Source organism: Strix uralensis, chromosome 2, assembly GCF_047716275.1.
Source record: "Strix uralensis isolate ZFMK-TIS-50842 chromosome 2, bStrUra1, whole genome shotgun sequence".
NCBI classification, from domain to species: Eukaryota; Metazoa; Chordata; class Aves; order Strigiformes; family Strigidae; genus Strix; species Strix uralensis.
Window position 1 is genome coordinate 41921322 of NC_133973.1, and position 25003 is coordinate 41946324.

Below are 25003 nucleotides of genomic sequence, written 5' to 3' on the forward strand. Positions count from 1 at the left end.
GTGCGCGGAGCTCCCCCCACCCCCCCGCTCCCGGGGAGAGAGCGGTGTGTGCAGCGGTCTGACCCGGGGGTCAGCTCCCTCCGGGGGGGGGGGGAGGCGGGGGGAGGCGGCCCGGGAATCCTCAAGGCAAGAGCATGCTCTGAATTTTCCGGGGTTAGCTCGGCGGTGCCCGCCGCACCCGCGGCAGGCGCGCAGCCGGGCCGAGCCAGGCCGCGGGAGGAGCGAACTGAAGCCCCAATGTCCTCGCCGGGAGCCGCCAGCCTCCCGCTGCAAAGCTCGGGGACCCGGGGAACAAAAAAGGCACAGAGGCGAACAAGCGCGGGTCTGTTCCTCCCCGCCGCGGAGGAAACTGCGTTCACAAAGAAAGAAAGTTTAACTACGGTTAAAAATAAAAGTGGAGCGAGTTTACCCCGAGATAACTTGAAGTCATTACAGAGAGAAAAAAAAAAAAAACACCCAACCAAAAAACCCAGCCCCAACCACCCAGCCCCACGCTGTAGGCGCACACATGTGATCCGGAGTTTGCAGCCCGGGGGAAGGGAAGCGGGCGACTGTTGTGATGCAAGTGCGGGCCGGTGGCACCGCGGCTCCAGACCTGCGGGGAGAGACAAAGCCCAGCTCAATGCAGCCGTAAGGCCGCGGCTGTGGCCACCTCGCCGGGAGACGTGCTAGTTCTGCTTTCCTACCGAAAGAAGCAATTTTAATGAGGTTTTCCCTAGGAAAGGGAAAAAAAAAAAAAGAAAACCAAACCAACAGAGGCCATTCCTCCAGCTGTGTGCCTGTAACTCACGTGTGTTCAGTCTAATAACTTTTAATGTCTAGCCCTAAAACATCTTTATAAAAAATAGCTTTACAGCGTAATAGGCCAGGTGTCCTTCTGCTTGTTATCGGAGATTAAAAAAACGTGTGGGAGCCTTTTCGGATGCGTGGCCCACCGCACCGGGGTGAAAGCCGGCCGCTGCCCAGGGCCGTGTGCCCCGCTGGCCGGTACGGTGGGACCGCAGGCCAGCCGCCGCGCCCGGTGGCTCCCCGGGCTCCCCTGTGAGGAAGTCGAGCGGTGCGGCTGGAGTTTCGGGTTTCAGACGGTGGATATTTCACTTCTGCTTTGAGACAGGCCAGTTTTTAAAGAGAGACGTGGCGAAAACCCAAAGCCCCGTGATGGCAGTTTCATGAAATGCCAACCCTCTGGCCTTGACCCGGCTGTGTGCGTATGTGTGTAGGGGGGGTGCACACCGTGTCCCCCCTCCCCGAGCATCTGGCGACCCCCGCATTTTCTTTTCCAGAGATGGCTCAGATTCTCGATTAAAAACTTCTGGATTTTTTTTTTTGGGGGGGGGGGAGGGGGGTGTTTGTTAGGGACAACTTTGGGGAACTCCTGCTTTTCCATCTTCAGAGGTCATCAGCAGCGGCGGCGAGCAGGCAGGCAGCCCCGGCAGCCCTGCTCCGGCGCTGAACGCTCACCGCCCTGCTTGCTGCCTGTGTGCTGTCGGCGAGGAAAGCTCTTGCAGCTCGCAGCGTCTCCGCAGCCTTTTAGCGCAGGGTCCTCCTGAACGCGGCGATTAAAATCCCTCCCGGGGCCAACTGTCCGCGTTAATCGCCCGGCGTTCGGCTGGCAGTCGCTCCCACACGGAGCGGCGGCGGGAAGAGCTCGATGCGGCGCCGGGGTGGCAAAAACTCCCGTTTCCCCGGCGGGAAGGCGTCGGGCGGTGCGGGGGAGCTGTGGAGCCCAGGGCCCGCCCGGCCCGGGGGCCGCGGCCGCCGCGGGGCCGCCCCGGGAGCCGCCGCGCTGCCCCGGGAGCCTCCGCGCCGCGGGACCAAGCCCGGGAGTATCGGCGGGGATGGGCGTTATGAACGTGAAATTTACGAGTCGAGCTCGCCGAGCCAAAAGTTGCCTTGCCAAAGTAAATAGATGCAGCCGATAACTACCAACCCGGAGATTAAAGGGCTCCTCAACCCGGGCAGAAATCTTCAAGCAGCCGTAGAAATGCCAGCGAGGGAAACGGCGCTTCGGTCGCCACCCCAGCCCGGGTTGCCACTCCGCTCACACGCGGTAAAAAGCGCGTTAAGGGCTGCCAAAGCCGGATCAGGCGAAAACGCGCTTTAATACACCCCCCCCCCCCCCCCCGCCCCGCGCAATGCAGACGTTGACAAACGAGTGGCTTTTTTTCCATCCCGATTCCGAGCTCGCAGAAGCGGAGCGGGGGGAAGCGCGGAAACCAGCGCGGCCGAGCCGCGGACCACGCGAAGTTGTGGGCGGCGGGTGGGACCAGAGAGGGGCCCTGGGGCCGGGCGGTGGAGGAAATCCCCCCCCTCCCCCGCCACGGGTGGGAGGCTACGGGTGACACGGTCCCTGCGCGCTGTGACCCCTGCGGGGGCTTAGGATGGCTGCGAGCCCTCGGCGGGTTCTGGGGCGGCGGGGATGCCCTTGCGCGACGGGGGGAACCCGGGTCTGGGTGGGGGCGCGGGCTGCACCGCCGGGGGGGGGATCCCGGGCGCCGCGGCGCGGCGGGGGGAGCGGGGAGGGAGGGCCGGGGGCGTCCGGCGGAGGGGCCGGGGGCGAGCGGGGCGGCGGGGGGGCGGCAGCGCGGCGCGACCGGCCGCGGAGCCTCGCAACGATGTCTGGCAGCGCCGCCGCCGCCGCCGCCGGGGTTTTGACAGCTTGGCGGAGCGGAGTGAGCGGAGCTTTATGGTAATTGCGGTTCTCCACTGGCCTTCTGGGTAGCGAGCGAGGGGAGTATCAGCGGGGCGGGGGGGCGGCTCTTCTCTCCCTGCCGGCCGGGGAGCGCGGAGTCGTCCCCCCCCGTCACCCCCCCCCGGGGCGCCGCAGCTTGGCAGCGACCTGTGCCAGCCCGGGGGAGCGGGCGAGGCGAGGCGAGGGGAGCTGGCGGCGCGGCGGGGGGGGCAAATCAATTAGTCAGGGCAAGGGGGGAGGGCGGGGGGGAGCGGGCGAGCGGCCGGGCGAGCCCTGCCTCGGCAGGGAAACGCAGCCAGGGGAGGGGGAAACTTGCAGAGGGAAAAAGCGGTGGCGGCGCTGCTGCTGCTGCCGCTGCCGCTGCTGCTGGCGGCGGCTCCCTCGGTGCAGCGCCTGCCCGGGGGGAGGGGAAGGGAGGGGAGGCGGTGGCTGGAGGAGGAGGAGGAGGAGGAGGAGGAGGAGGAGGGAGAGAGGGAGGGGGGATGCGAGGGGAGCGCAGCGTGCAGCAGACGGAGCCCGGTCTCCCAGCGGCAAGGTGAGGAAGAGCGGCTTTCCCGGCGGACTAAAGAGGGGAGGGGGGGGGGGGGGGGAGAGGAAGAAAAAGAGAGAGAGAGAGGAGGAGAAGAGGAGGAGGAGAATTAAATCCCCAGCCACACACACACAAAGCCGCGGCGGCCAGGGCACGGGAGACGGCGGCGCGGGCGAGATGTGGGGAGCGCCGCGCTCGCCAGCGCAGGAACTTCGCCCGGAGCAAGCCAGCAACATGGCGCTGCCAAACCAGAGCCGGCAGCCGGAATGAGCATCGCAGGCTGCCGCTCCCGCTGCTGAGCCCAGCCGAGCCGAGAAGCAAAGCCCTTCCCGCGGGCACCTGCCCCGTCGGCGCCGGCCGCGCTACTGCCCCCCCCCCCCCCCCCCCCCCCCCCCTCCGCGCCCTGCAGCTCCCAGCCTTCCCGCACCCCTTCCCTGGCCCGCCCGCGCCGGGGCAAGCCGCGGCACACGCACCCACGGAGAGGGGGCGGGGGATCGGGAAACTTTTCTCGCCTCTCCACCCACCCCCACCCCCGACGGGGCTGCCCTTTCCCGGGAGAGCGGCAGGGCGAGGCGACGGTGCGGGGACCCGCGGCGCGGACGGCGCACGCCGCAGCCCCGCGGCGCGGCAGGAAGGTCAGTGCTCCGCGCCGCGAACACCTCCCGTGCGGGAGGGCCGCCGCCACCGCCGGGTCCTGCGGGGACGGGGCGGCCGCGGGGCTCCCCTCGCCCAGCCGCGGGGACGGCGGCGGCGCCGCGGCCGAAAGTTACGGCACGGGGCAGCAGGGCTCGGGCGGGAGCGGCGGGCAGGCGGCGGCGCGGGGGGGAGGAGAGGGGTCCCCTCCTGCGGGGCTGCGGTGGCGGAGGGGAAGTTTGGAGGCAGTTACTCGTAAAGATGACTGTTTGGGGCGGCCCGGGGGTGGGTGGGGGGGAAGCTGCCGGTCGCGTTGTCGGCTCCGGTGCGGGGTGGCGGCGCTGGTGGTGGTGTCCCCGTCGTCTCGCACTTCGCGATCGGGAAGGCGCCGGGGCAGCGGCGGCGCGGGGCTCCCGGGGGACGCCGCTGCCGACCCGCGGAGCGGGGACGGCTTCCGCCCCGGGCGGGCCGGTCGCCGCGCTCTCCGCCGCGGGCAGCGGGCGGCCCGGGGGCGGCGGGCAGGTGAGCGGCGGGGAGGTCCCGCCGCGGGCCGCCTTCTCCTCGCCGGGAGCGCCTGGGGCGCCGCTTCCCCCCCCCCGCGCCCCGGCGGGGCGGGCGCCGCCGCGCACGTGGGGCAGGGCGGCCCGGGGCTTTCCCGTGCGCGGAGCTGTGCTGGCGTGAGGTCCGGCGTGACACGGAAGTTTAGTCAGCCCTAAAATGTAGTTTGGAGTTGGGAGAACGAGCCGGAGGGAGGCTCGGGGCTTGCCATCAAAGGGCCGGCCGGAGGGGGCTGGCCGGGTGGGGAGGCAGCGGAGGCTGCTTTGTGAAGCCGGGGCCAAGTGGGGCGGCTCTGCGCAGCATATGAGGCATGCATTTGATGTTCGCGGAGCGAGTCCGGGGGCGAGGGCTGCGGAGCCTTCACGTTCCTCTTTCTTGCTCGATGTTTGTGTGTGTGTGTTGTGTTCCCCCCCCCCCCCCCCCTTCCTCCCTCTCTCGTTTCCGCGATGTCTGTCGGATCCCGGGTTTGGTGATCGCGGAGGGGGGCGAGAGGGAGGCGAAGAGCACCTCCCCCTCTCCCCCGGCAAAAAAAAATAAAAAAAGCGCCCCGACCGTAGTGAGCGGTGTAAAAACTGACAAAGTGTGGGGACTGGCTTTAATGGTATCGCCTCGGAGCTCCTCGCAGCATTAATTCCCACTAATGAATCTTTTCCAGAAACTCCGTTCATTGCTTTCATCTGCTCTTTGGAGCCTGCAGCTTTTGTATTCGTGTTTGTATTAAAAGGGGGGGGGGCGGGGGGAGCCCAGCCCGCACCACGTAGCCCCGTAGCAAAGCCCGGATTTTCCAAAGGTTTCTATTAACTTTTTTTTTTTTTCCCCTCCCCGTCACCTCCCCGTGGCCCTACTGCGGGGGGCGGCCGGGGAGAGCCGTTCCCGGCCAGGGCCGCTTGGGAACAAAGCTGGGGGCGAGAGCGGGCGGGCGGTGCGGGGTCTCGGTCCCCGGGGCAACCCCGCCGGTGGCTCCGCCGCCCCCCGCGCTGCCCCCTCCTCGCCCGCGCTTCTCCCGCAGCTTTGTGCGCGCCGCTGCCCGACGAACCGCTTCCTCCGGCCGCCGCTCTCGCCTACTTTCGTCCCCGAGAGGTTGGTGCTTGCCTGTCTGTCTGGAGCCCGGTGCCGCCGCGCTTGCGACACACCGGTTCATTTCCTTTCGGTTCTGCTCTCGGAGCCGCTGGGTGTTGTTTTTTTTTTTTCCTACCCTTTTTTTTTTTTTTTTTCTTCCTGAGAGGTAGCCAGCGCAGCGCTCACCCTAATTGCTTTTAGGAGGATTACGAGCAAATTCCTCTCCCCCCCCCCTCCAACCCCGCGCCTTCCCCCCCCCCCCCCCCCCCCCCCCGCCCCGGGTTGCCTTCGCGCGCCGGGGTTGCAGTTTATCCCTGGTGCAGTTCTTTGAATTGCTGTCACAAATAGGTGACTCAGAGTTAATTAGGAAGTATGCACCGGATCAATGGGCTGCACAGCTCATTAGTTATTCCCCAGCCTTTTGCAGCGTTGGACCTCCGGCTCCTCGCCCCGTACACCTCTTTAATACGCAACCCGGAGGGCTGGCAGGGACCAGGGAGCGCTTCGGGTGAGGGGGGCTGGGTGCGAAGGGGCGTGATGAATACGGACATTGAAGTTTCCAGGTTGGGAGGTTGCGTGTGGATGAGCGGTCGGGTCCCCTCTTCCTCCCTCCCCCCTCCCGCCCCGCTCCAGCCCCTCCCGCCCCGGCTATCAAACCTGCCTTCCCGCACGGGCGTGGTGGGCCCTCGCCCGCCCCGAGGTCGGAGGGACCAGCCCGGAATGTTACCAAAAACAAACAGGCACCAAAAAAAAAAAAAAAAAGTGTGTGTGTGTTTATTGGAGCGTACGCTGAGAGAGCAGACAAAATCTCATTTGTCAGGCATGAAGGTGGGCTGTGTGGAAGGCTATAAATATACCGGGGAGGATTGTATCGCGGTCACTTTTCTGTTCTTCGCCATTTCTAAGGTGAGTGGCGGAGGCTGAGGGACCGGGCAGGGGCTTCTCCTGGTATTGTTTGTCCGTCTGTGATAGATCGGTCTAGACAGCCGCTCAGGCTCCCTGCGAGCTCAGGAACCGGAGCCTGAAAGGGAGAGTGGGGGAGTCGGAGAGGAAAAGGTCACCGCGATATTTTTTTTTTTTTTTTTTTTTTGGTGTGTGACGGTGGTTGTTAACCCTTAAAGCCGAGAGGGGATCGGGACCGGCTGCTCCGGCCTGGAAGGATGCGGGAGCAGGAGCGGTCGCAGGGATGCTGCCGGGGCGGGGGGGACGGACGGGGCAGTGCGCCCCGGGCCCCCGGCGCTGTCCCGTCCATCTGATGGCTTTATAAGAGCCGTTTCCCACAACAGGAAAAGAGTTCACGAGGCGAGCTCCAGATTATTTCGTTCCCAGGAGTCTCCTCTCTCTGGAAACTCCGAGGAGCTCTCGGAGCCGGGGTCGGGCGGCCGCGGGGCCGGGGAAGCCGCCGCCCCTCCGGCTCGGGAGCGGTGGGGCCCCGGGGGTGGCCGGGCGGGCGAGCCCCGACGGCGGGGCATCCCCGGCGGCTCTCCGCCTCCCCCGGCCCCGCCGTGCCCCCCCTTCCCTCGGGCTGCGGTGGAAACCCCGCGGCGGAGGTTCCCGGTCCCGCGGGGGGCGAGGGGGGGGGCGCGGAGAGCGGCCGTCTCCAGGTCCCGTCAACTTCTCCCCCCGGCGGCTCGGCGCCTTTCGCCCCACGGGGCCCGCGTGTGTGCTCCCGCCGTGGGGCAGCCCCCGGGCTCGTGTCCGTGCGCGCAGGAGCTGGGCGTACCCGCCTCGGGGTGTTCGGGAGCCCACGGGGGTACGCACGCCTCGTGGAGCGCAGGGCAGGCGGGGAGGGGGCCTCTGCACTGGGGCTCGGGCGGGCCGGGGGATATTTGCAGCTCCCGGGTGCGTGTGCGCTTCCTTTTGTACTGAGACGGCCTCGGTGGATGAGATGCGATCGTGGCGTGCAAGCCTGGGCGGTACAGATTAAAAGCAGTTACGGCTTTAGAGCGCTAGATAAAAGCTGGTTTTGTTGGATTCGCCTGCAGCGCAGACCATTGCCATTCCTCTTTGTCTGAGCCCTGGTTCCGGGCGCTACAGCCTTATTGGAAATGCTCCCGAGCAGTCCGCGCAGCCAGGGCAGCAGGCAGCTCAGCGCTTATTTACACGTCACATCTAAATACATCTCTAATTAGATAGAAGCAATGCCGGAAATGGCAGATTTGTTGCATATCTAATAGGGACCAGTGCAAACAGACTCAGCAGGGTTTCCCTCTCTTCTTCACCCCCCCCCACGCCCCCCAAAAAGACCAGCAAGACCAAGCTAGTAATCTGAGACCCCACAGCAATGACTTCTCCCATTTGAGCTCATTAAGAACCACATTGGCTAATGTCTCTATTCTAATATTTAAAGCAATACTTAGGACGTGTGAACTGAATGCCCAAATATGGACTGGGTCTTGAAACAATACTGGTGCCTTGGCTTTATTCCTGAGCTGGTGGACAATCCAGGCTCCGTGTCACGCACAGTATCTGCCTTTACCAGGGTGTGCCGAGAGCTGCGGCTTCTCAGGCGGCTCGAAATTGTCGTCCCTTTTCCCTCCTCTTCCCCCAGGCCATGATAATTCACTTTTTTTAAGGTTGATAAAGAAGCTGAGGTCCCCTAACAGGGATGCCAGAGGCAAGGCGACTGAGCTCTGGGGGCTCCTGTGCAGTCCGCCCAAGCAAACTTTGTGGATCTGTGCAGCTGTGAGACCGCACAGAGTTGTTGACATGCTTTCGGGTCTCCGTTTGTGGAGAAAATGGACTCGGGCCACTGCAGCCCAAAATAATGAGTGCTGCGCATACCAAAGTAGTCTTAGCAATCTGTGGCTGTCGTTTAAAAGGTCTCTCAACTTTGACCAGTGAGTGGCCTCTGCGGAGATGGGCAAAAGGCCTGCTCCAGCTCAGGTCGTAGCTTTGGCAGGCACGTTGCCCTGGGAGTAAATGTGACTCGGAGTAAATTCATGCTGGGCATAGAGGAGAAGCGGGCTCTGATTTCTGCACGTCTTGACAAAGGTGTGGGCTCTTGCCGGGACTCTGCAGCGTAGTTGGGTTGCACAGGTGATATGCGATACGCTATCTTTCCCCTGAACACCGCAATGGATCACGTTTTAGTGCGGGCTCAGAGAGAGCAGCATGAAGCCGAGTTTAATACTTCCTCCTTAGGCTGGTGTCGCTTTAGAAGTAATGGATGGCCAGAGCGGGCCTGCTCCCCTCATTCTTGGTTTTTGCAATAACCGGAGCGGCAGAGTTGAGCCGGCTGGCTGGGGGAGCCGGCCTAATCCCTTGTAACCATGCCGAGCAGCTCTCGCTGCCTGTGCCGCTGCCTGTGCCGCTGCCTGTGCCTCTGCCTGTGCCTGCGCGTGCAGGAGGCAGCGCGGCGGCCTGGGCTGCAGGCAGGGGGAGTTCCCCGGCCCATGAGCAGCTCCCGTTAATCCTCGTGTCCTTCCAGGGAACCGGCTTACAGCAGTCGCTGCTCCGGAGCGACCTTTCCCTCCGACCCAAGGCGCTCAGGTCCCGAGGCTGCAGCGGGCAGGGGCGTCTCTCCCGGGGGAGCATGTCTTTGGTGGGGGGGATGGTCTGCAGCGCGGGCAGCCAGCGCTCCTTTGAATGGCCAAGCAGACGAGGTGGGGACGGAAAGGAGGAGGCCAAGAACTCCTTGCAAATGTGGATTTAGGAAAGTTCTGCTGCTTTCCAGCAGGGAATTCATTTTTCCTTGTTTGCTGGACAGCAGTTCTTGGCTGAGCGGAGATTTTTTTCCCCTCCTCTCTTTCACTGCTGGAAAAGTTAGCGAGTGAAAGCATGCTTCAGTACCCGCCCGCCCGTTTTCCTAAACTGTTGTCTGAATTATTTGGGACTCTCCCTCCGCACGCAAACGCTCCTCGCACCCCAAACCTACCTCGTGAGGTAATAGATTCGGTGCCGTGTGATTAGACATGCAAGGAAGTCCGCTTGGAGAAGATCCTGACAGCATGAAATATAATTTGTGATCTGAAAGACAGTTTCCAGTATAATCTCATTATGCACCACAGACTCCCGGTGTTATTTTGTAGAAGGCGGACAATGATCAATTTACATTGACCTGGGGCTGGGCGAGCTTTTAGATGGTAATTGCCATATTGATTTGCATGCAAAAAGAAGACCTGCTAAAATTAAAGACCGGAAGCTAAATTAAACTAAATTTATTGTCTAGGTGCAAACTAAAAGACTTGTTAAAGTCTAGGGTAGACTTGGAAAGCTATGAAATTCAGAGAAAAATGATTCTCATCCTGATCGCTCCGGAAAATGAATCTACATGACGAGACCAGGGCTGCAAAGACCCCATTGTGAGCGGAGGCACACAAGCCGGGGCTGTTCCGTGTAAGCCCCGACTCTCTAAACAATCGGAGAATAAAATATCTCCTCTGTCCAATGAAAATCTCGGCCTGAATGTTGGGATTGTCGTGCTAAGGAAAACAAAGCTTTATTTGGATAAGACAATTAAAGTGGAAAGCGCAGAATCCACCAGCCACGCTGGGAATGGCTCGTATAAAGAGCTGAGTGTGTTCAATAGAGCGCTAGGGAGAGGGGGAGGCTCGGGGCTGCGCTCCGCGGCCGAGCCTGCACCGGGAAAGCCTGGCATTGTGCTTCCTCCGCCTGCTCCTCGGCCAGGAGGGGCGAGAGCGCTCCCAGCCAAACGCGCTCTCCTTTCCGTGGCTCCCACTGCCCTCGAAGCGATCTCCCACGGCCTGGAGCTGTGTCGGCGCAGCTCTGCGGCGGGCTCGTTCCCGGTGCACCTCTGTGCGGCCCACGGTGGTTGCAGTATGCCAGCACTGCCAGCCAGCCCGTTCTCTCTCAGAGCGTGTTTTGCTTTTCATTTTCAGCTGGAGTAGCTCTTGCTCTTACCCCCGTGTGTTTGTTCATTTAATGGTCAGGAATACCTCACCTAGGGGCCTTGTACGTCTCAGTATTTGCATATTACAAAACATTTGGGCCTGTATCCTCAGTTATAAAAGTCAGATCTCCTCCTCCACGGGAGTATTGGAGTAGCTGGTGCCTGGCACAGTTGATAGCAGAAGTACGCCTGTATTTGTAGCAGACCCCACGCCTGGGGCAGCCCAACGGCTGTCCTTGTGCTTGTGTGGGCCAGGTGCTGTGGGGCTGCCTGTCCCTCCCCCACTTCTGTGTTTCCCCCATGCTCCCCAGGAGTGGGGCAGCATTGTAGCCGGGGGTCTCCTGGAGGGGGTGGGAGAGCTCTGTGGGGCTCATATAGCCACAGCTTGAGCGTAGCATTTGTGCATGGTGGCAGGTAGGGAGAGAGAAGTGAAATCAAAGCTGGAGGGGCGTCTTCTCAGCTCTCCTTGAAATTCACAGAGAACTCGATAATGGCAGGAGAAGGGATGGGCTGAGCTCCTCTTCTTTCTCAGTGTAAATTCCCTCCCTCAGCCAGACTTTCTCCATGTGAAAGCTCCTGGCTATGGAGAGATCCTACGGGATCCCTGATCCCCAGGCAATCCCCTTTGCTCCCACGCCCCGGCATGCTGGGTTGGGCTCTAAGCCTCTCCGGCTTGCCCACAGCAGTAGGAGGCTGAGCAGGGCGTTGGGGGAAGCCCTTCCCACAGGCTGCAGGTCCCCCTGGCTCATCTTGCTCTGGCCTGGTCGTGCACCCCGTGAGGTGTTTTCCTTTCCTCCCGTTTCAGTAGCCAAGCACAAAGTGGATTAGCAAAGCCCCGTGCAGAATTAAGCAGCCCGGTGCAAAGTTATGCTGAGCTCCGCCTGCCTGGAGGATTTACCGGCCTTCTTCCCCCCGTGGACCTCCTGTGCCGTGCTTTGCTGCGCCAGGGCAGCCCAGGGCCAGCAGGGAGGGGTGGGTGGATGCTTCCCAGGGGCTCCATGCCACGGTGGGCAAGGAGAGAGATAGCTCTGGCTAAAGTTGGGAGCAGCAGGGGAAGCCGGAACAATACTTGCAAGCAGGAAGTGATCTCCCCGGGTAAACGTTTTAATGGAAGTGTAACCTGGCATTGCAGAAAAACCCAACCCAGGGCGGCTGCTGCCAGCTGGGGAGGATGCAGGGCTCGGGGAGATGCGTGGGAGGCCGTGCCGTGCCGTGCCGCGCTGTGCCGTGCCGCGCCAGGGGCGCCCACGGCGGAGCCATGCGTGCGGAGCTGGGGGCGGCTGCGGCGAGGCCTGCCCTGAGCAGGCGGCTGAAGGTTGTCTTATTTTAGCTACAGAAATATCTCTCTAGATCCGTTACTGCGAGATCTCGTTCGCAATAAACTGTATTGGCTCTCCTCTTTATACAAATTGCTGGTATGAAAGAAAACCCAGCCTATATGCATGGAGGCAGGCATGAGCTAGTGAGATCAGGTTTCCTACTGAGCTCCCGGAGGAGAAGTCAGCATTTGATTGAAGCTACACTTGGTTCTTGGTTCCCAGGGGACAGCAGCCCTGAAACACGAGAGCCCTCCCTCCTTTTTTTCCCCCTTCTCTCTCTTCTTCCTCTAAAAGCCTTTGTGCTGAAAGAGCCTCAGTAGGCACGAATCGCCGGTCTCTCACAAGAGTGTGTTGCAGCCTTTGCTGACATTGTTTTGTTAGCAGTGGTTTTTACCAGGCCAGCAGATTTCTAGCTACGTATAGGCAATGAATAGTCGATGATACTGACCTGCGAGTATGTACTGGCATCATTTGTCGGTGAATCCGATTCGGAAGTCAATTGGAGACGTATCGCGTTGATGTGCAGCACCGTACCTGCTTGGGGAGCGTTGCCCTTTGGCAGGAGTCAGGCCAAGATGGAGATGCGCTTCCAGTAAAATCAGTTCTTTTCCCTTGCTGATGCCAGCTCCCAAACTGCATATACGCACCTGGAAAGCGTGCTTCCAGCTCCCCTGGCCTCTTCAGGAGTTCGTGCGGTACACGAATTTCGGAGAAAGTTGCCGTGTCCTGGTTTTCCCTTAGGGATATGCAATTTGGGTACTGCTAGGAGTCAAACTGGGCAAGGAAAGGTTTCCTCGAGTTGATTTATTTTTCCCTTGCTTCTCTTCAGTAAATTCCACCTCCCCTCTAACTTTGCTGCTGATACAAAAATAAGTGAGGGCAGGGAAGGAGGTATGGGCATTTACACTCAAATTCCAGCTGTGCCCAACAAAAGGCCCGCGGAGAGTGCTCAGCACACTCCTTTGCTGCCAGACGGTTGTATCGTGAGTGAAGCTGGACTCGTGTTTTAGGTTATCGAGGGGGTTTCTTTCTTTTTTTTTCTCGGGAGGGAAAAGGGCTGAAGGTGGAAGCTGGTCTCTGCCGCCGACGGCGCGGCGGGGCTGGGGTCATTGCCCGGGGCAGGGCCGGCGGCGGGAGGTTTGCTGCGGGTGCTGCGGCGGGGGTGCAGAGCAGGGGGTACGGGGGGGGGGGCGGCCTTCCCGGGGTTGGGGGGGTGTGGGGGGGGCTGCTGGGGGGCGCGCCGTGTGCTCGCCGTGTGCCGCCGCGCAGCTGCAGGCGCGGCTTTCCCCGCTACCGCGGGGCTCCCCCTCGCCCTTCCTAAAAGCCAGACCGAGAAGGGAGCTCAGCTTCTGATCAGGGTTTTCGTCGGGCGGGAGAGCGGGCTGGAAACCCCTCTCCGCTGTGGGGGAGCCCCGCAGCGCTCGGGACCCTACCAGCATCGGCCTGGTGGAGCAAACACCCCCCCACACCCCCTCCCCGGAGACGCCCGGCTCCGCCTGACCAACCGCCGGGAAGAAGCACGTTTCTGGCCCCGGGGCGGGGGGAGGTGGGCAGAGGGTGTTCCTTGTTTCGAGTAAACCAGCTGCAGTAGTTGATGGTAAAGCAGCGAAGGCAGACACAATGCTGCTGTTGTTGGTTTGATCTCTAACTGGGGATTGTTAGTCTGGATTTAACTCTGTGGCGGGCGGGGGGGGGGAGGCGAAGGCTGTTTACAGCCAGTGCAAATAATGTGACAGCTGTTGGAGCGCGAAGAGCCCGCGCCTCGCCGGCACTCGCACACAAAAGCTCTGGCTGCGGCCGGAGCAGCCCCGGTGCCGCCCCGCCGCTCCCGGAGGCACCGCCCGCCGCTGCGGGGCCCGGCGGGGCGCCCCGAGGCCCGGCGGGCATCCATCCATCCCGGGCGGCGGCAGGGCGCCCAGCCTCGCTGCCCCGCCGCCGGCGCCGCTTCAGTAAATGCCGCTGGGCGGGGAGAAGCCGCCGCGCCCCCCCCCCGCTTGATTTACAAGCGCAGGGAGGCTGCGGGAGAGGCGCCCGGCTCCGCGGCCGAGCCCCGCCGGCTTCGGCGCTGGGAAATCCCTCCCGGCGGCGCGTTTGCGGCGGCCCCGGTGAATTTGCGGGAGCGGCAGGAGAAACGTCCCGGGAGCCCTGCGGGAGGAGAGGGACAGCCCCGCTCCGCTCCGGGCCGCTGCTGGCCTCGGGCAGGGCAGGGCGCGCTGCGGTGGGTGTTTGCCCTCCCGAGCATGTGCTGGCGGAGGAGAAGTTGTGATCTCTTGAGACGCAGCCCCCATAACCCGGATGCGCAGGCACCCCTGGAGCAGGTCCTCGGTGAAAGACTCCTCCTGCGTAAATAGCCCGAGCGGCTATTTTCTCCTCAAAGCCTCTGCATCTGAGGCCCTGGGTGTTTGCCTTTTGAGCACAGGATATAAAATGCTGCCTGTTTTTGAAGTTTGCTCCGGTACCCAAAGTGATCTCCCGGCCCTTTCAGGAGAGCCTCTGGAAAGTCGAGGGAACTTGGAGAACTGGGTTCCGGCCTATATTTGTACCTGACACAGTTTTGCTACCTGTGAGAATCGCTGTGTTTTATATAGTAAGTGACCTCCACATAATATTGTCTTCTTGTCGAGGTGGCTCTGGGGTGGAAAGCGGGTAGGAAGGGGAGATACTTACTTCCTCCCCCGCCCCCCTTTTTGTAATTCTGGTCGATGGTTTGCCTTTATCTGTTTCTCTTCAGTCGATCTATTTTTTTTCTTTCTCTTTTGGCCTTGACCGTCCCCTTGGTCCTTTATGGATTACACTGTGCTATTAGTGGCGAAAGCGCGGCAGCAGTCATTCAACAATTTTAGCATCAATTCCTATAAACTGGTGTTTTATATGACATGTGCCATTTTTCTGCAAGAATACTGCTTGCGAAACTAGTTTTGCCTTGGAGCAAAGGCGGAAAGATAAACAAGCCTGCATAGCCAAAACACTGGCAATCTCTGCCTCCTTCCAAATCTTTTAAAGTCACGGAGTAATATTTTCAGGATTATGCTGCTGCCTCTGAGGAGGGAATGTCGCTGGCGTTAAAAAAAAAAAAAAGGGGGGGAAAAAAGCTAATGCAAATTAGAGAAAAATAATTTTCTTTCAGCGATATGCAATGTATTAGTCACTTGTTATCATGCTTAGAGGCAGACCTCATTTGCGCGTCTGCCAACTCGTTCACATCTGCTCTGAGCTGTTCAGGGCATTTTAACCTTGGCGGTGTCGTGTCGTAGTCCCACGGATCAAGAACGAGTAATTAAAGCTCTAAGCAGCAGCAAAAAATTCATAGCCGCCCATCTGCATCGCCGTTGATTCGCTGCTTTGTTTCGGCGCGGAGGGCCGGGATGGGAAGGCAGGGCCGGCGGCGGCCCCCGCGCTGCCCTCCTCCCCGGCGGGGCACCGCCGCCACCGGCAACTTCTTTGCTCTTTTTTTTCTTGCAATTTTTCACGGAAAAACCGAGCGTTGTTTGTCGGGTTTCCTTTTTTGTTGTTTGTTTTTTTTTTTTTTTTTTTTTTTTCCCCCCCCGCACTGCCGAGCCGGTCGGTGCGCGGCGCTGGCTGCGCCCGCCCTGGACGCGCGATTCTTCTCAAGGTGCGGAGAGGTGATGTGAGGTTGGGACACAGAGTTGTGGAAACGTTTGCTGAGGTGTTTCTAACGCCGCTTCCGTAACCGAGGGGTCGCCAGCGCTTTCCAGAAGTGCTCGGGAAAGCTTTTTCCCATCGAGGAGAAACGTTAGCGCCGTAAACCCCACATAAACTTTGGGGCGAGGCTAATTTTTATGCATTGTTTAGCAGAAAGAGAGCTGTTTGTTTGTTGTTGGGAGGAGGAGGAGGAGAAAAAAAAAAAAAAAGAAAAAGCCCCAACTTCCCAAGCACTTTTTCTTTCCACGCGGCCGCCGAAGGTCCCTGTGCACCGGGAACCGGCCCTGGCACGGCTGTGCAGACAAAGCCCTGCGGGGAGCGGGAGGCTTTCAGGCCGGCCGAGCTAGGTAAAGCGAGAGACAGAGGCACCTAAGTTTAATATTTCGCTGTTGTGCGCCGGCCATTTGCTGCATGAGGCGCGGAGCCGCCGTTCCCCGGCGGGGCTGCCGGGGGCGGGGGGGGGTTGGGGAGAGCGGAGGGAGCCGCTCCTCATCCATCAGCCCCTCGAAGCTGTTGCTCCGTAAATGAGGGAACCACAGGCCCTGTCAGCCGCAATTATGCAAAATGAAGTCGTCCGTGATCAATATCTCCCAACGTCCCCGACGGATGCGTGGGGGGGCCGCCCCCGCCCGGCGTGCCGCGGCGGCTCCGCGCCGGGGAGCGGTGCGCCGGGGTGGCCGGAGGGAAACCAAGGGCGTACGTCCCATTAATCACTCCACCCCCCGGGGGTGCGGCGGGGGCCGGGGGAAGGAAACGGGCCGTGCTCCGGTATTTCTGCAAGGATAACGTTGCGGAAGTGAGCGCGGGCTTTCGCCCAACTCTCGCTCGCAGGAGCGCCGAGACTTTTGTATACAATAGGGGGGGACGGGGAGTCTCCCCCCCCCCCCGCCCCCTAAGTTTCCCGAGCTATCAGACGGGGAGGGGGGGCACGGCGGGGCTCGGCGGAGCCCGGTGAATGGCGAGCCCGTGGCGCTGCGCTCGCCCAGCCTCCCGCGGCCGAACAATGGGGGACGGGCGGGGGGAAGGGGCTGGCTTGGTGGTATTTTTCTTTTTTCTTTTCTTCCCTTTTTTTTCTTTTTCCCTCCCCTCTCTCTTTTCTTTCTATCCCCCTCCTGAAAAGCAAAAGCCACACGGAATAAAGGCAACAATGAAAGGCTCCCGGGATGCCGAGTGCGCGGCGGGTTAATGGGGTGGGGGCGCGCAGGCCTGCGCTCTCCCTTCCCCGCGCCGGGAATGCGGCCTTAAATTACCTGAAACGCACATTTGTGCCCGGCCCGCGGTGCGTGGGTGTGCGTGCGTGTGTGTGTGTGTGTGTCCCTCTCCCGCTGCTGCCGCCGCTCCTCCTTCGCAGCCCGGGCTCGGCTGCTGCCTGTTGTCTCTGGCAGCAGCAGCGGAAACCTCGCTCCCGTGCGTGTGTGTGCGAGTGTGGGTGTGTGCGAGTGTGTGTGTGTGTGTGTCTAAAATGGCGCGGGCGGCCTGGGTAGGGAGATTGCCGCGGCGGGTGGGCGAGGGAGGGAGGCCGGGCTCTCGCCGGGGGGCCCCGTCTGCGCGGGGGCCCGGGGGTTTCTGCGGCAGAGCCGGTTCGCGGCTCTCTCTTCGCCTGGCCCCCGCCAGCCCTGTTCCCGGCACGGCCGGAGCGGCGGCAGGCTGAGCCGCCGGGCTGCCCGGCGCGGCGGGCAGGGGAGGAAGCCCCTGGCCCCCCCTCTCGCCCCTCCGGAGAGAGCAGCCTGCCCCCCCCCCCCCCCCTCCGCCGTGCGCTGGGGGACGGAGGCATCGCCCACGCCGGCGAGGGGGGGTCGCGGGGTCGGGCGGCGGTGCGGGGTTGCTGGTGCGGCGGACGGGGTCGGTGTTTCCCGCGAATCCCCGTGAAATCCTTCATGCAGCGATGCCTCAAAGTTGGGTACCAGCCGCCTCGCCTCCTCCCGGGGTGTGTAGCCTTTGAGCCTTTCTATCGCACCCCCTCGATGCGATTTCACTGGGCGGAGGGGGGGGAAATGGGAGCGAGGGCCTTCGCCCTGCAATTGTCCCGTAACCTTCAGGTGTGGGCATCGCCGTGTGCCGGAGCAGCTTTGGCCCCCCGGAGGCGTGTGTCTGGGGGTCCGGGGCTTCCCCCGGGGCTCCGCGGCAGGCAGTGCCGTCTGGGCTCTGGGGGAAGGCGGCCAGGGTTATTTGAAGGATCGCCAGCCATTTTAACTTTCCCTTATTGGCCTCCTCCCCCGCCCCCTTCCCCAGTTCCTAGGCTTATTATTAATTGAAAACTTTTTTTTTTCCCTTTTTGGCTGCCGCCGGCGCTGAGAGCGATGCAATGATTCGCCTCGCAGCATATGGGAAAGGGGGAAAGCGCCGCTGCCGCTACGGCGCAGCGCCTGTCTGTGCAGGGTCCAAGGCGTGACAGACGGCGCGGGGGGGCTCGGGGGCCGCCTCTCCCTCGGGCCGCCCCCGCCGGGGGGGCCGCCCCCGCCGGAGCCCCGCTGCGGGCGGAGGAGGGCGGGGGGTTGGGGGGTGGTAGTGGGGTGTCTCCGTCGGGCCGGTGCCCGGCGGCGGGGAGGGAGGATGCCCCGCCGGTGCCGGTGCTGGTTCGGCGGCCCTGCCTGCCCTCGGACGGCTCCGACGTGCAGTGTTTACACGGTAGAAAGTCCCGGTCGCCGTCCGACACGTGACGGTGTGGGAGCCGCGGAGGGGACACACACACCACACACACACACACACACACGGGGACGACGGTGGGGGGCGGCTGCGGCAGGAGCCTTAAAATAGACGCCGAGCCCCTTGCGCTGCCTGCACGCTGCCTAAACCGAAATGCAGTACTGTCGTGCATGACTCAATATGTATTTTAAATCGGTTTAGCGATCTCGCTGGCGCATTGTGCTTAGCTTTATGGTTAAATGAAATGCCACACGTCCCGGGTAAAGGTCAAACTTCTTCTCTAATCCGCGGATCCGTGCGGCGGCTACTTAGTCTGCAGCTTCCTCCTCTGGTTTACAAAACGTGTCACTAGCGGTGATGCCGTGTGGAGATTGCAAAAAATAACCCACGCTGGGTTTTTTTTTTTTTTAAAGCGCAGCCACCCCTGTTCTTTAAACACTCTGTCTAATATTAGATCGCTGGGTGCTGCCAGAGCTTTATACGGCGCATTTATACGGTGCAGCAATACAGTGTCTTTAAAGTCTCCTTCTTAGCCGTGGCACAGGTCGTTGTTTTTTATAAGTCGTAAATATGTAAGTTGGAGGTACAAGATAAACGAGGTACCTAAACACATTCATAAGCAACTGCCCGTATTTAAGCTTATAAATACCGTACGAGGCTGCCCTTTAAATCAAGCTCCAGATGAACGGGTTGAGGGTTAATCGAAGTAGATCGCTACGAGTCCCCGATTGCTTTTCACTCGTCTCGCAGGGATTTTCACAAATCTAGAAATGATCCTTTCAGTGGCCTGGAACCGGTGTGTGTGTGTGTGTGTGTGTGAGAGAGAGGGGTGGTAGGGATCAGAGCCGGGTAATTTATTGCCTCGTTTTTAATTTCCAAAAGGCCGGGTTGTTTGCCGAAGCGCCCTGCCTGCCGCTCCGTCGGTGCCACCGGCACTCGCAGATCTTTTTTTTTTTTTTTTTTCTCTTCCTTACCCCTCGCAGCCCTCCCTGCCGGCTGCCGTTGCGCTGCTGCTGCTGCCGGCTCTGTGGCTTGTGCAGTGGAAACTGGCGGGCTGCCAGGCGGAGCTCGGAGGTGGAAAAGAGTAAAGGCGCCAAAAGGGAACTCGTGCGCCGCTGCAATTCTCCTCCCGCCCCGCTTCCTGGCTCGCTGCAGCCGCCGACCCCGCCGGGCTTTCTCCATCCACCCATTCCACCCCCCCCCCCCCCCCCCCCGTCGTTTCCCCGCCGAGACTTTCACCTCGCACACTCGCCGCCGGGCACCCCGGGGCCGGGGGGGCGAGAGGCGGCTGCCCCGGCCCGGGCTGCGTTGCCCTCCCCTCCTCTTTCCCCCGGAGGCACGGAGAAGCGGCGGCGTCTTCCTCCTCCTCCTCCTCTTTCCCCTCCTCCCCGCGGGCATCGGGTTTTTCTCGTTTCCACGCCAGGAGCGTGTTAACAAAACTTTGCTGCTGCTGGCGTCAATGGCTGCCAAAAGTCTGTTGACGTTGCGAGGGAGACCCAAACGTTTCCCTTTTTAATCAGCTGCCCAAACAGCGCGGTGTGAGTCCCTGCTGCCGCGGCGGCGCGGAGCGCGGGCAGCGCGGGCCGGGGGTGTTCCCGGCTCGGCATGGCTCGGCTCGGCTCGGCGGGGCCCCGCTCGGCACCACGCCGGGAAGCAGGTTAGTGCTTGCTGGCGCTTTTCACAACTGGTTTCACACGGCAGCATCGCTGCGGAACCGCCTGTGCGTTGCGAGTCGTACCCGTCCCCCCCGCCCCCCCCCCCCCCTCCCTCCTCCGTGCATCACCGTCTATATTTAGCCGCAAATGGCTTTATCGGCCAGACACCTCCCGGAGGAAATGCCGTGCGCTCTCCGGCGGCCGAGCCCCGCTCCGCGCCCCGCCGCGCTGCGCAGCGGGAGCGGCCAGGGCGGGGGGGGGGGGGGGGGCTGGGGCGCCCTGGGGCGCCCTGACAGGGGGGGGTGGGGTGGGGGGGCCCGCGGTGGCCCGGCGGGTGGAGGAGGAGCAGGGAGGGAGAGACGTGTCCTCGGTTTCCTCGGTGCGCTGGGGCGCTCGAGCCCCCGCCGTTGGGTTGCATAACGGGGCCGGCTACGCCTGCCCCCGCGGAAGCTGGGTATAAGTAGGAGTGGTGCCCCCCACCCCCCCGTTGCCCCCCCCAACCCCTCAACGCTGAGGGCTTGCAGAACTGCCGGTGTTTGGCCGAGCCGCTGGAGTCCCCGGCGAGCCGCCGGCCCCGACGGGGCGGCCGCTTGCGGGGAGAGAGAGGAGGAGGAGGGAAGGGGCGTGTGAAGAGTTAAAAGTCTGCTGCTTGTTGCAATGAAATTATGGCTGGCAGTGGCGCCGCTGCTCGTTCAGCAGACCTCCACTTTTAAACAGTTCACAAGAAGTTCATCAGGGCGGCGATTACAGCGGCACCCACGCGTGCCCCCGGGGCGGCCTCGGGGAAGGGGCTGGCAGCCGTCGGGGCGCGGGCCCTGACCCACCCGGCTCAGGGACATCCCACCGCCTCCCCGCGCCCGGCCGGGCTCTGCCCTGCTCCGGCCGTGCCGCACGGTGGGACGTGGGGCCTCCAGCTGACCAGCCCTGGCCCGGGAAGCTCTCAGCCGCCCGTGCAACTTCGGCCTTTCGCCATCTGCACGCGTCAGGGGATTGACGGGCTCTAATTCAGGCACCTCGCCTTATCTTAATGATACACTTCCAGCGAGGAAACCAGGCGGCCCCTCCGAGAAGCGGTGTGGGTTGGCCTCCTGTGCCCCCCAAGGAAAGCGGGGCGTGGGGCTGTGTGCCGCTGAGGCCCGTCTCCTCCGAGCCGGCCTCTGTCCCTCCTGGACGAGGCAGCGCACAGGGCGGCTACTAACCTTATGTAAAACCCTAAATCACTCTCTCCATGCTGCTGCTGCCTCTATTGAAAACATTACGAGCGGCGCATCTGGAAACCAGTAAATCTGTCCAGAAACCGTCTTTCCAGTGAAATAACTCCTTTTGAATGATAGCACGATATCTAATCTCCACGGATTTTTGTTTCCTCGCAGCGATTTTTGCGGACTTCATTAGGGAAAGCTAACCGTTCTGGAGAGAGGAGGGTCAACACGCCGTTTCATTAATATACATTTGTTCCAGACGTGGAGTTTTGCACAAAAGGCCTCTCTGAGGGGAGAAGAAAGTGTTGGGGAACAAGGCTTTCCTGCCGTTTCAGTTCTTAAACCTCTCTGAACCTGTGTGAAGTATTGTGTTAAAGGCCGAATCTGGGCTTCTTCCCCATTAAATGCCAAAGTGATCATTTGCATATTTTGTAGCCTGACAAAGGAAATGAGTTTGCTGGGGAAGCATGGATGCTTTGGGAGACGTTAGGCATTAAACTCCCAGTGGTCAATCGCCCGTTACTGGTTTGTGTGTGCGTGTGTGTAAAAGGAGTATCATGCCTCACGCTTAAAGGCTTCTATTTTTGTGAGAGAGGAAGAGCTGAGGGATATCCTGTGCATTAAAGGCTCCCCCTACTTATTAACCCAGCATTTAGCAGCAGGATGCAGGCTGAAGCTCAGTCAAAAGAAACGACTCAACCTCCGAAGAGCAATTAAAATCTTGCACTGGAATAAATCATGCGCCGCGATAATCCTGTTAATAAAACGCAGCTTGTCCTGACACTTCGCTCATGCAGCAAACTAGAATTTAATGTGAGCGGAGGTGGCGTTAGGCGAGGTAGAGGGGAGGACAAGCCTTTCCCTCTCCGCCGCTGGACGCGAAAATGCGGTTACCTTTCACCTGCCTCTCTGGCTGCACACGGCGCCGATCCTCTTGGACTGCTAATACTTCTCCAGCGAGTCCGCTAATGATTTCTTTCCCTGGAGTGAGCAGGCATCATTGAATTACTGAAAGCACTCTCAGCAGCAGCAGCAGCAGCAGCAGCAGCAGCAGCAGCAGCAGCTCCGATGCAGAAGCCACCAGGGCTTGGTGCTTAATCAAATCAAGGGGTGGGGAGCTGCCAACCCACTTACTATTTTTAACCCCTTTCTCCAAGTTAGTCATGTGCAGACGCTAAAGGGGAGGTTTTTATTTAGAACCCTTCTGTAACAGCGTCTCTTCGTGTGAAAGCTTTATCAGCAATCAGCGTAGCTAATACACACGGTATGTGGCTGTTCTTGCGATGCGCTCTTGTGAGTTCCTAATGCAGGGCTTTCGGGAGCGCCTGGGGGTAGTTTTGCACGTTCCCCCAGCCCGTGGGGTCTCCCTCCTTGGTTCAGCCTGTGTGAGATGAAGTTTTGGGCATTGGTGTATACTTGGCCGGCTGAGTCATTTCTTGTGGAAATGAAATGCAGTGGAGAAACTTTTATTTGTTGGTAGCCTGGAATGATTCTTAATTTTCTGGATCTGCGCTGGGGAAAAGATCCATCTCCTCTGACCTATAAATGCCCTCAATTTGCTCCTTTATTGCAGGGTATCTCCCTTAGTGGTTAACGTAGGCAGCTCACTCCCCGCACCAATCCTGCATTCATTATTAATTACCCGGAGGGAGGCTGGCTGCTCCACTGTGATGTTTGCACTTCCTCCTAGACAAATCTGCTCAACTTCCTTTTTTTCCTTTTTCTTTCTTTTTTTTTTTTTTTTTTTCAATAGAATATAAAACCGTGAAGAAAAGCGTCGATTTTTAAGAAGACGTCATGCTTTCTGCAACTCCCCTGTATGGCAACGTTCATAGCTGGATGAGCAATGAAAGGGTCCGCATGTGTGGAATTAATGAAGACAGGTAAATATTTAAGCTTCTGGCAAGTTAAACCACACTGTAATTCTGCAGCGTGAGGTCTTGGAGTTTGCTCGTTTCCCTAGTACTGGAGCAGATAGCTGCCGCCTTGCATCGAGATCAGCCCAGCTTGGAGGGAGGGCACGCGGGGAGAAACAAGACGTGCCTGGGAGCCGTAGAGCAGCCACTGATTTACTATTTAACAGGCAACCTGGGTCAGTGAAGCGGGGACGCCCTTTAAAGAGATTACTCCCCAAAGCAGCCTTTAAACGCACTTTTACAATTAATTTATTATTTTGTATTTGTGAAGGGGAATTAAACCAAACAGTGCACGTGTTTTTGCTGTGACTCTCTACGGCAGAGGGGCTCCTGCTGGCGACTTGACGTTGCCTGCCTTCGGACCCAGCTTGTCCTGTGAAATAGAAACAGCAGCTTTTCTGTCTCCCACAAGCGGATTGCTCTTCCTCCCCATCTTTTTTCCTGCTGAATATCATTCATTCAGTGATTAAAATTAGTCTTTAATAATTTTCAATGGGGCGATGCAGGCACTGGCTGGTGTCCTCTTCCCTTAAACTCCAGCTTTTTAAAAAGTGAAATGCCACTGAACAGAAGCTGCAGGTACACCTGTGGTTCTCTGTGCCAATTTTGTGTGGTTTTAGTGTTTTTTCCATCTTCTCTTTGAGCCTGTGTTCTCACTGTTGTGTGAAAAGCCTCTGAGAAACTGGGGAAAGTTTTTGGTCTTTGCAGGGAATACTATCTGCGAACATAAACTGAAGGAAAGCAACCAAACGTCTCACCTTGCTTTTGCTCCCTCCTCCCCACTTTCCTCCCAGTTATTTAGGGATAATAATTCTACGTGCTACTTGCAGGAAAGGTGAATCTTTTAAAAACAAATACATTAAAATTGCATTTCTGCTTTAAGGTGATGATGTGCCTTTAAGCACGTTGATTGAAAGGAGTTCTTTTGGGTAATGCTGAAACTTTCCTTCTGCTGCATGTCAGTGATTTTTATCCCTGGGATTTGAAATTTGGCACTAAGGTATATTCTTTATCGGTGCTTTCTGTGATAACAAGTCCCAGTGCTGCAACACTGGTATGGCACAGATGTGCAGCTCCCTCTTTAGCATGGAACAGCTGACGTTCATATGATACTAGCGTGTGTGTTTTGATTCTATCCTTGACAGCGTTTATGGGTGGTACATGAACAGGGTATGTTTAAAATGGGGTATTGTCTCCTTGGAAAAAGAAAAAATCACTTGCGTTGGAAGAGGCTGCTCTGAGATATGCTTGGTGTGTTGTTGGTGTCAAAACCCTCTATGCTTATTTTCAAACGGTCCTAGTTTTCTAAAGGAGTCGCTGTGCATGGGTACGCAGAAAGATAAATACAGTATATGGGACTTCTCTAGGGGAATCAAAATATGGAGGTGATATAATCTTGTACTGATCTGAGATGCGCAGGATGTTTTCAAATAGAAAGCTTCTGTTTTTTAATAGGAAAATTCCCGTTAACGATGGCGATGCACCGAAAAGCAGACTGGAGTTGAGGGAGGAAAATCACCTGAATCACAGTGTGGTAAGAAGTTAATAGCTTCATGCTGCAGCTGAATCTGTGCCTGTCCTCCCCACCCCGACTCCTACCCTTGGGTGTTATTACACGATCCATTTGGAGAAATGATTAAAACACCTTTCTGTTGTACCTCTACCTGGGCTTGGGCACATGCGAGTTGTTTCTGTGAAACAGTGAAATGGGGCTTTGTTTATTTATCTTGTTAATCTCTTGATGCTGACTTTGTAGTGTGTGTTGTTGTATGATGTCATATTTTTACTTTAAGCGCTCTTGTGAATGTCACGCAGCATACCAGCATGTGTAACAAGAATAGTTCATGTAAGCGTTAAGTACATCAACGTTTCAGCAAAGTTGGTGGTTTTCTCTTTCTTTTGAGTGTATGTGGGGAACAAATTTGACAGTGGACCTTTCTTCGTGCTGCGTCCTCAGACGCCTGGCCCCATGAATCTTGCTGCAGTGGCAGAGCTGTGGTGGAGGGAGAGGTCCTGGAGGAGGAGGAGGCGGAGAGGCTCTCTGCCCTTCTCTTCCCACTCTCCATGCCACAGCCTACTTTCCCTTGCTCTGGCAGGGCTGGGGCTGAGGAGCCGGTTGCCGCACGAGAGCAGTGCCACCGAGCATCGTCTCTGTGCCACTTCTGGCTGCTTGGACTGTGGGTCTCCACCTCTTTGTTTCTAGCTGATGAATTTTGGATCCGGAGAGATTTGTATTGACTTTTGCAGTGATATGTATTGCTCTGTAGGTTCCTGTTCTC

At 59.4% G+C, this 25003-nt stretch overlaps 1 protein-coding gene across 9 annotated transcripts in view; it reads left to right on the plus strand.

Annotated features, from left to right (window-relative positions):
• Positions 1 to 25003, plus strand: part of BCOR (BCL6 corepressor) — an 82415-nt gene that overhangs the window by 20768 nt on the left and 36644 nt on the right. For 2 of the 9 annotated variants that reach the window (XM_074858527.1, XM_074858533.1), the window contains exons 1-2: positions 22150 to 22691; positions 24180 to 24258. In XM_074858527.1, coding sequence (XP_074714628.1) covers positions 22606 to 22691; positions 24180 to 24258 — 165 coding nt within the window. In that variant the 5' untranslated portion in view covers positions 22150 to 22605. Of the gene's footprint in view, positions 1 to 3182; positions 3228 to 3707; positions 3857 to 13734; positions 14230 to 22149; positions 22692 to 24179; positions 24259 to 25003 lie in introns of those variants that run through there. The other 7 variants (XM_074858532.1, XM_074858535.1, XM_074858529.1 and 4 more) reach the window with 6 other exon arrangements.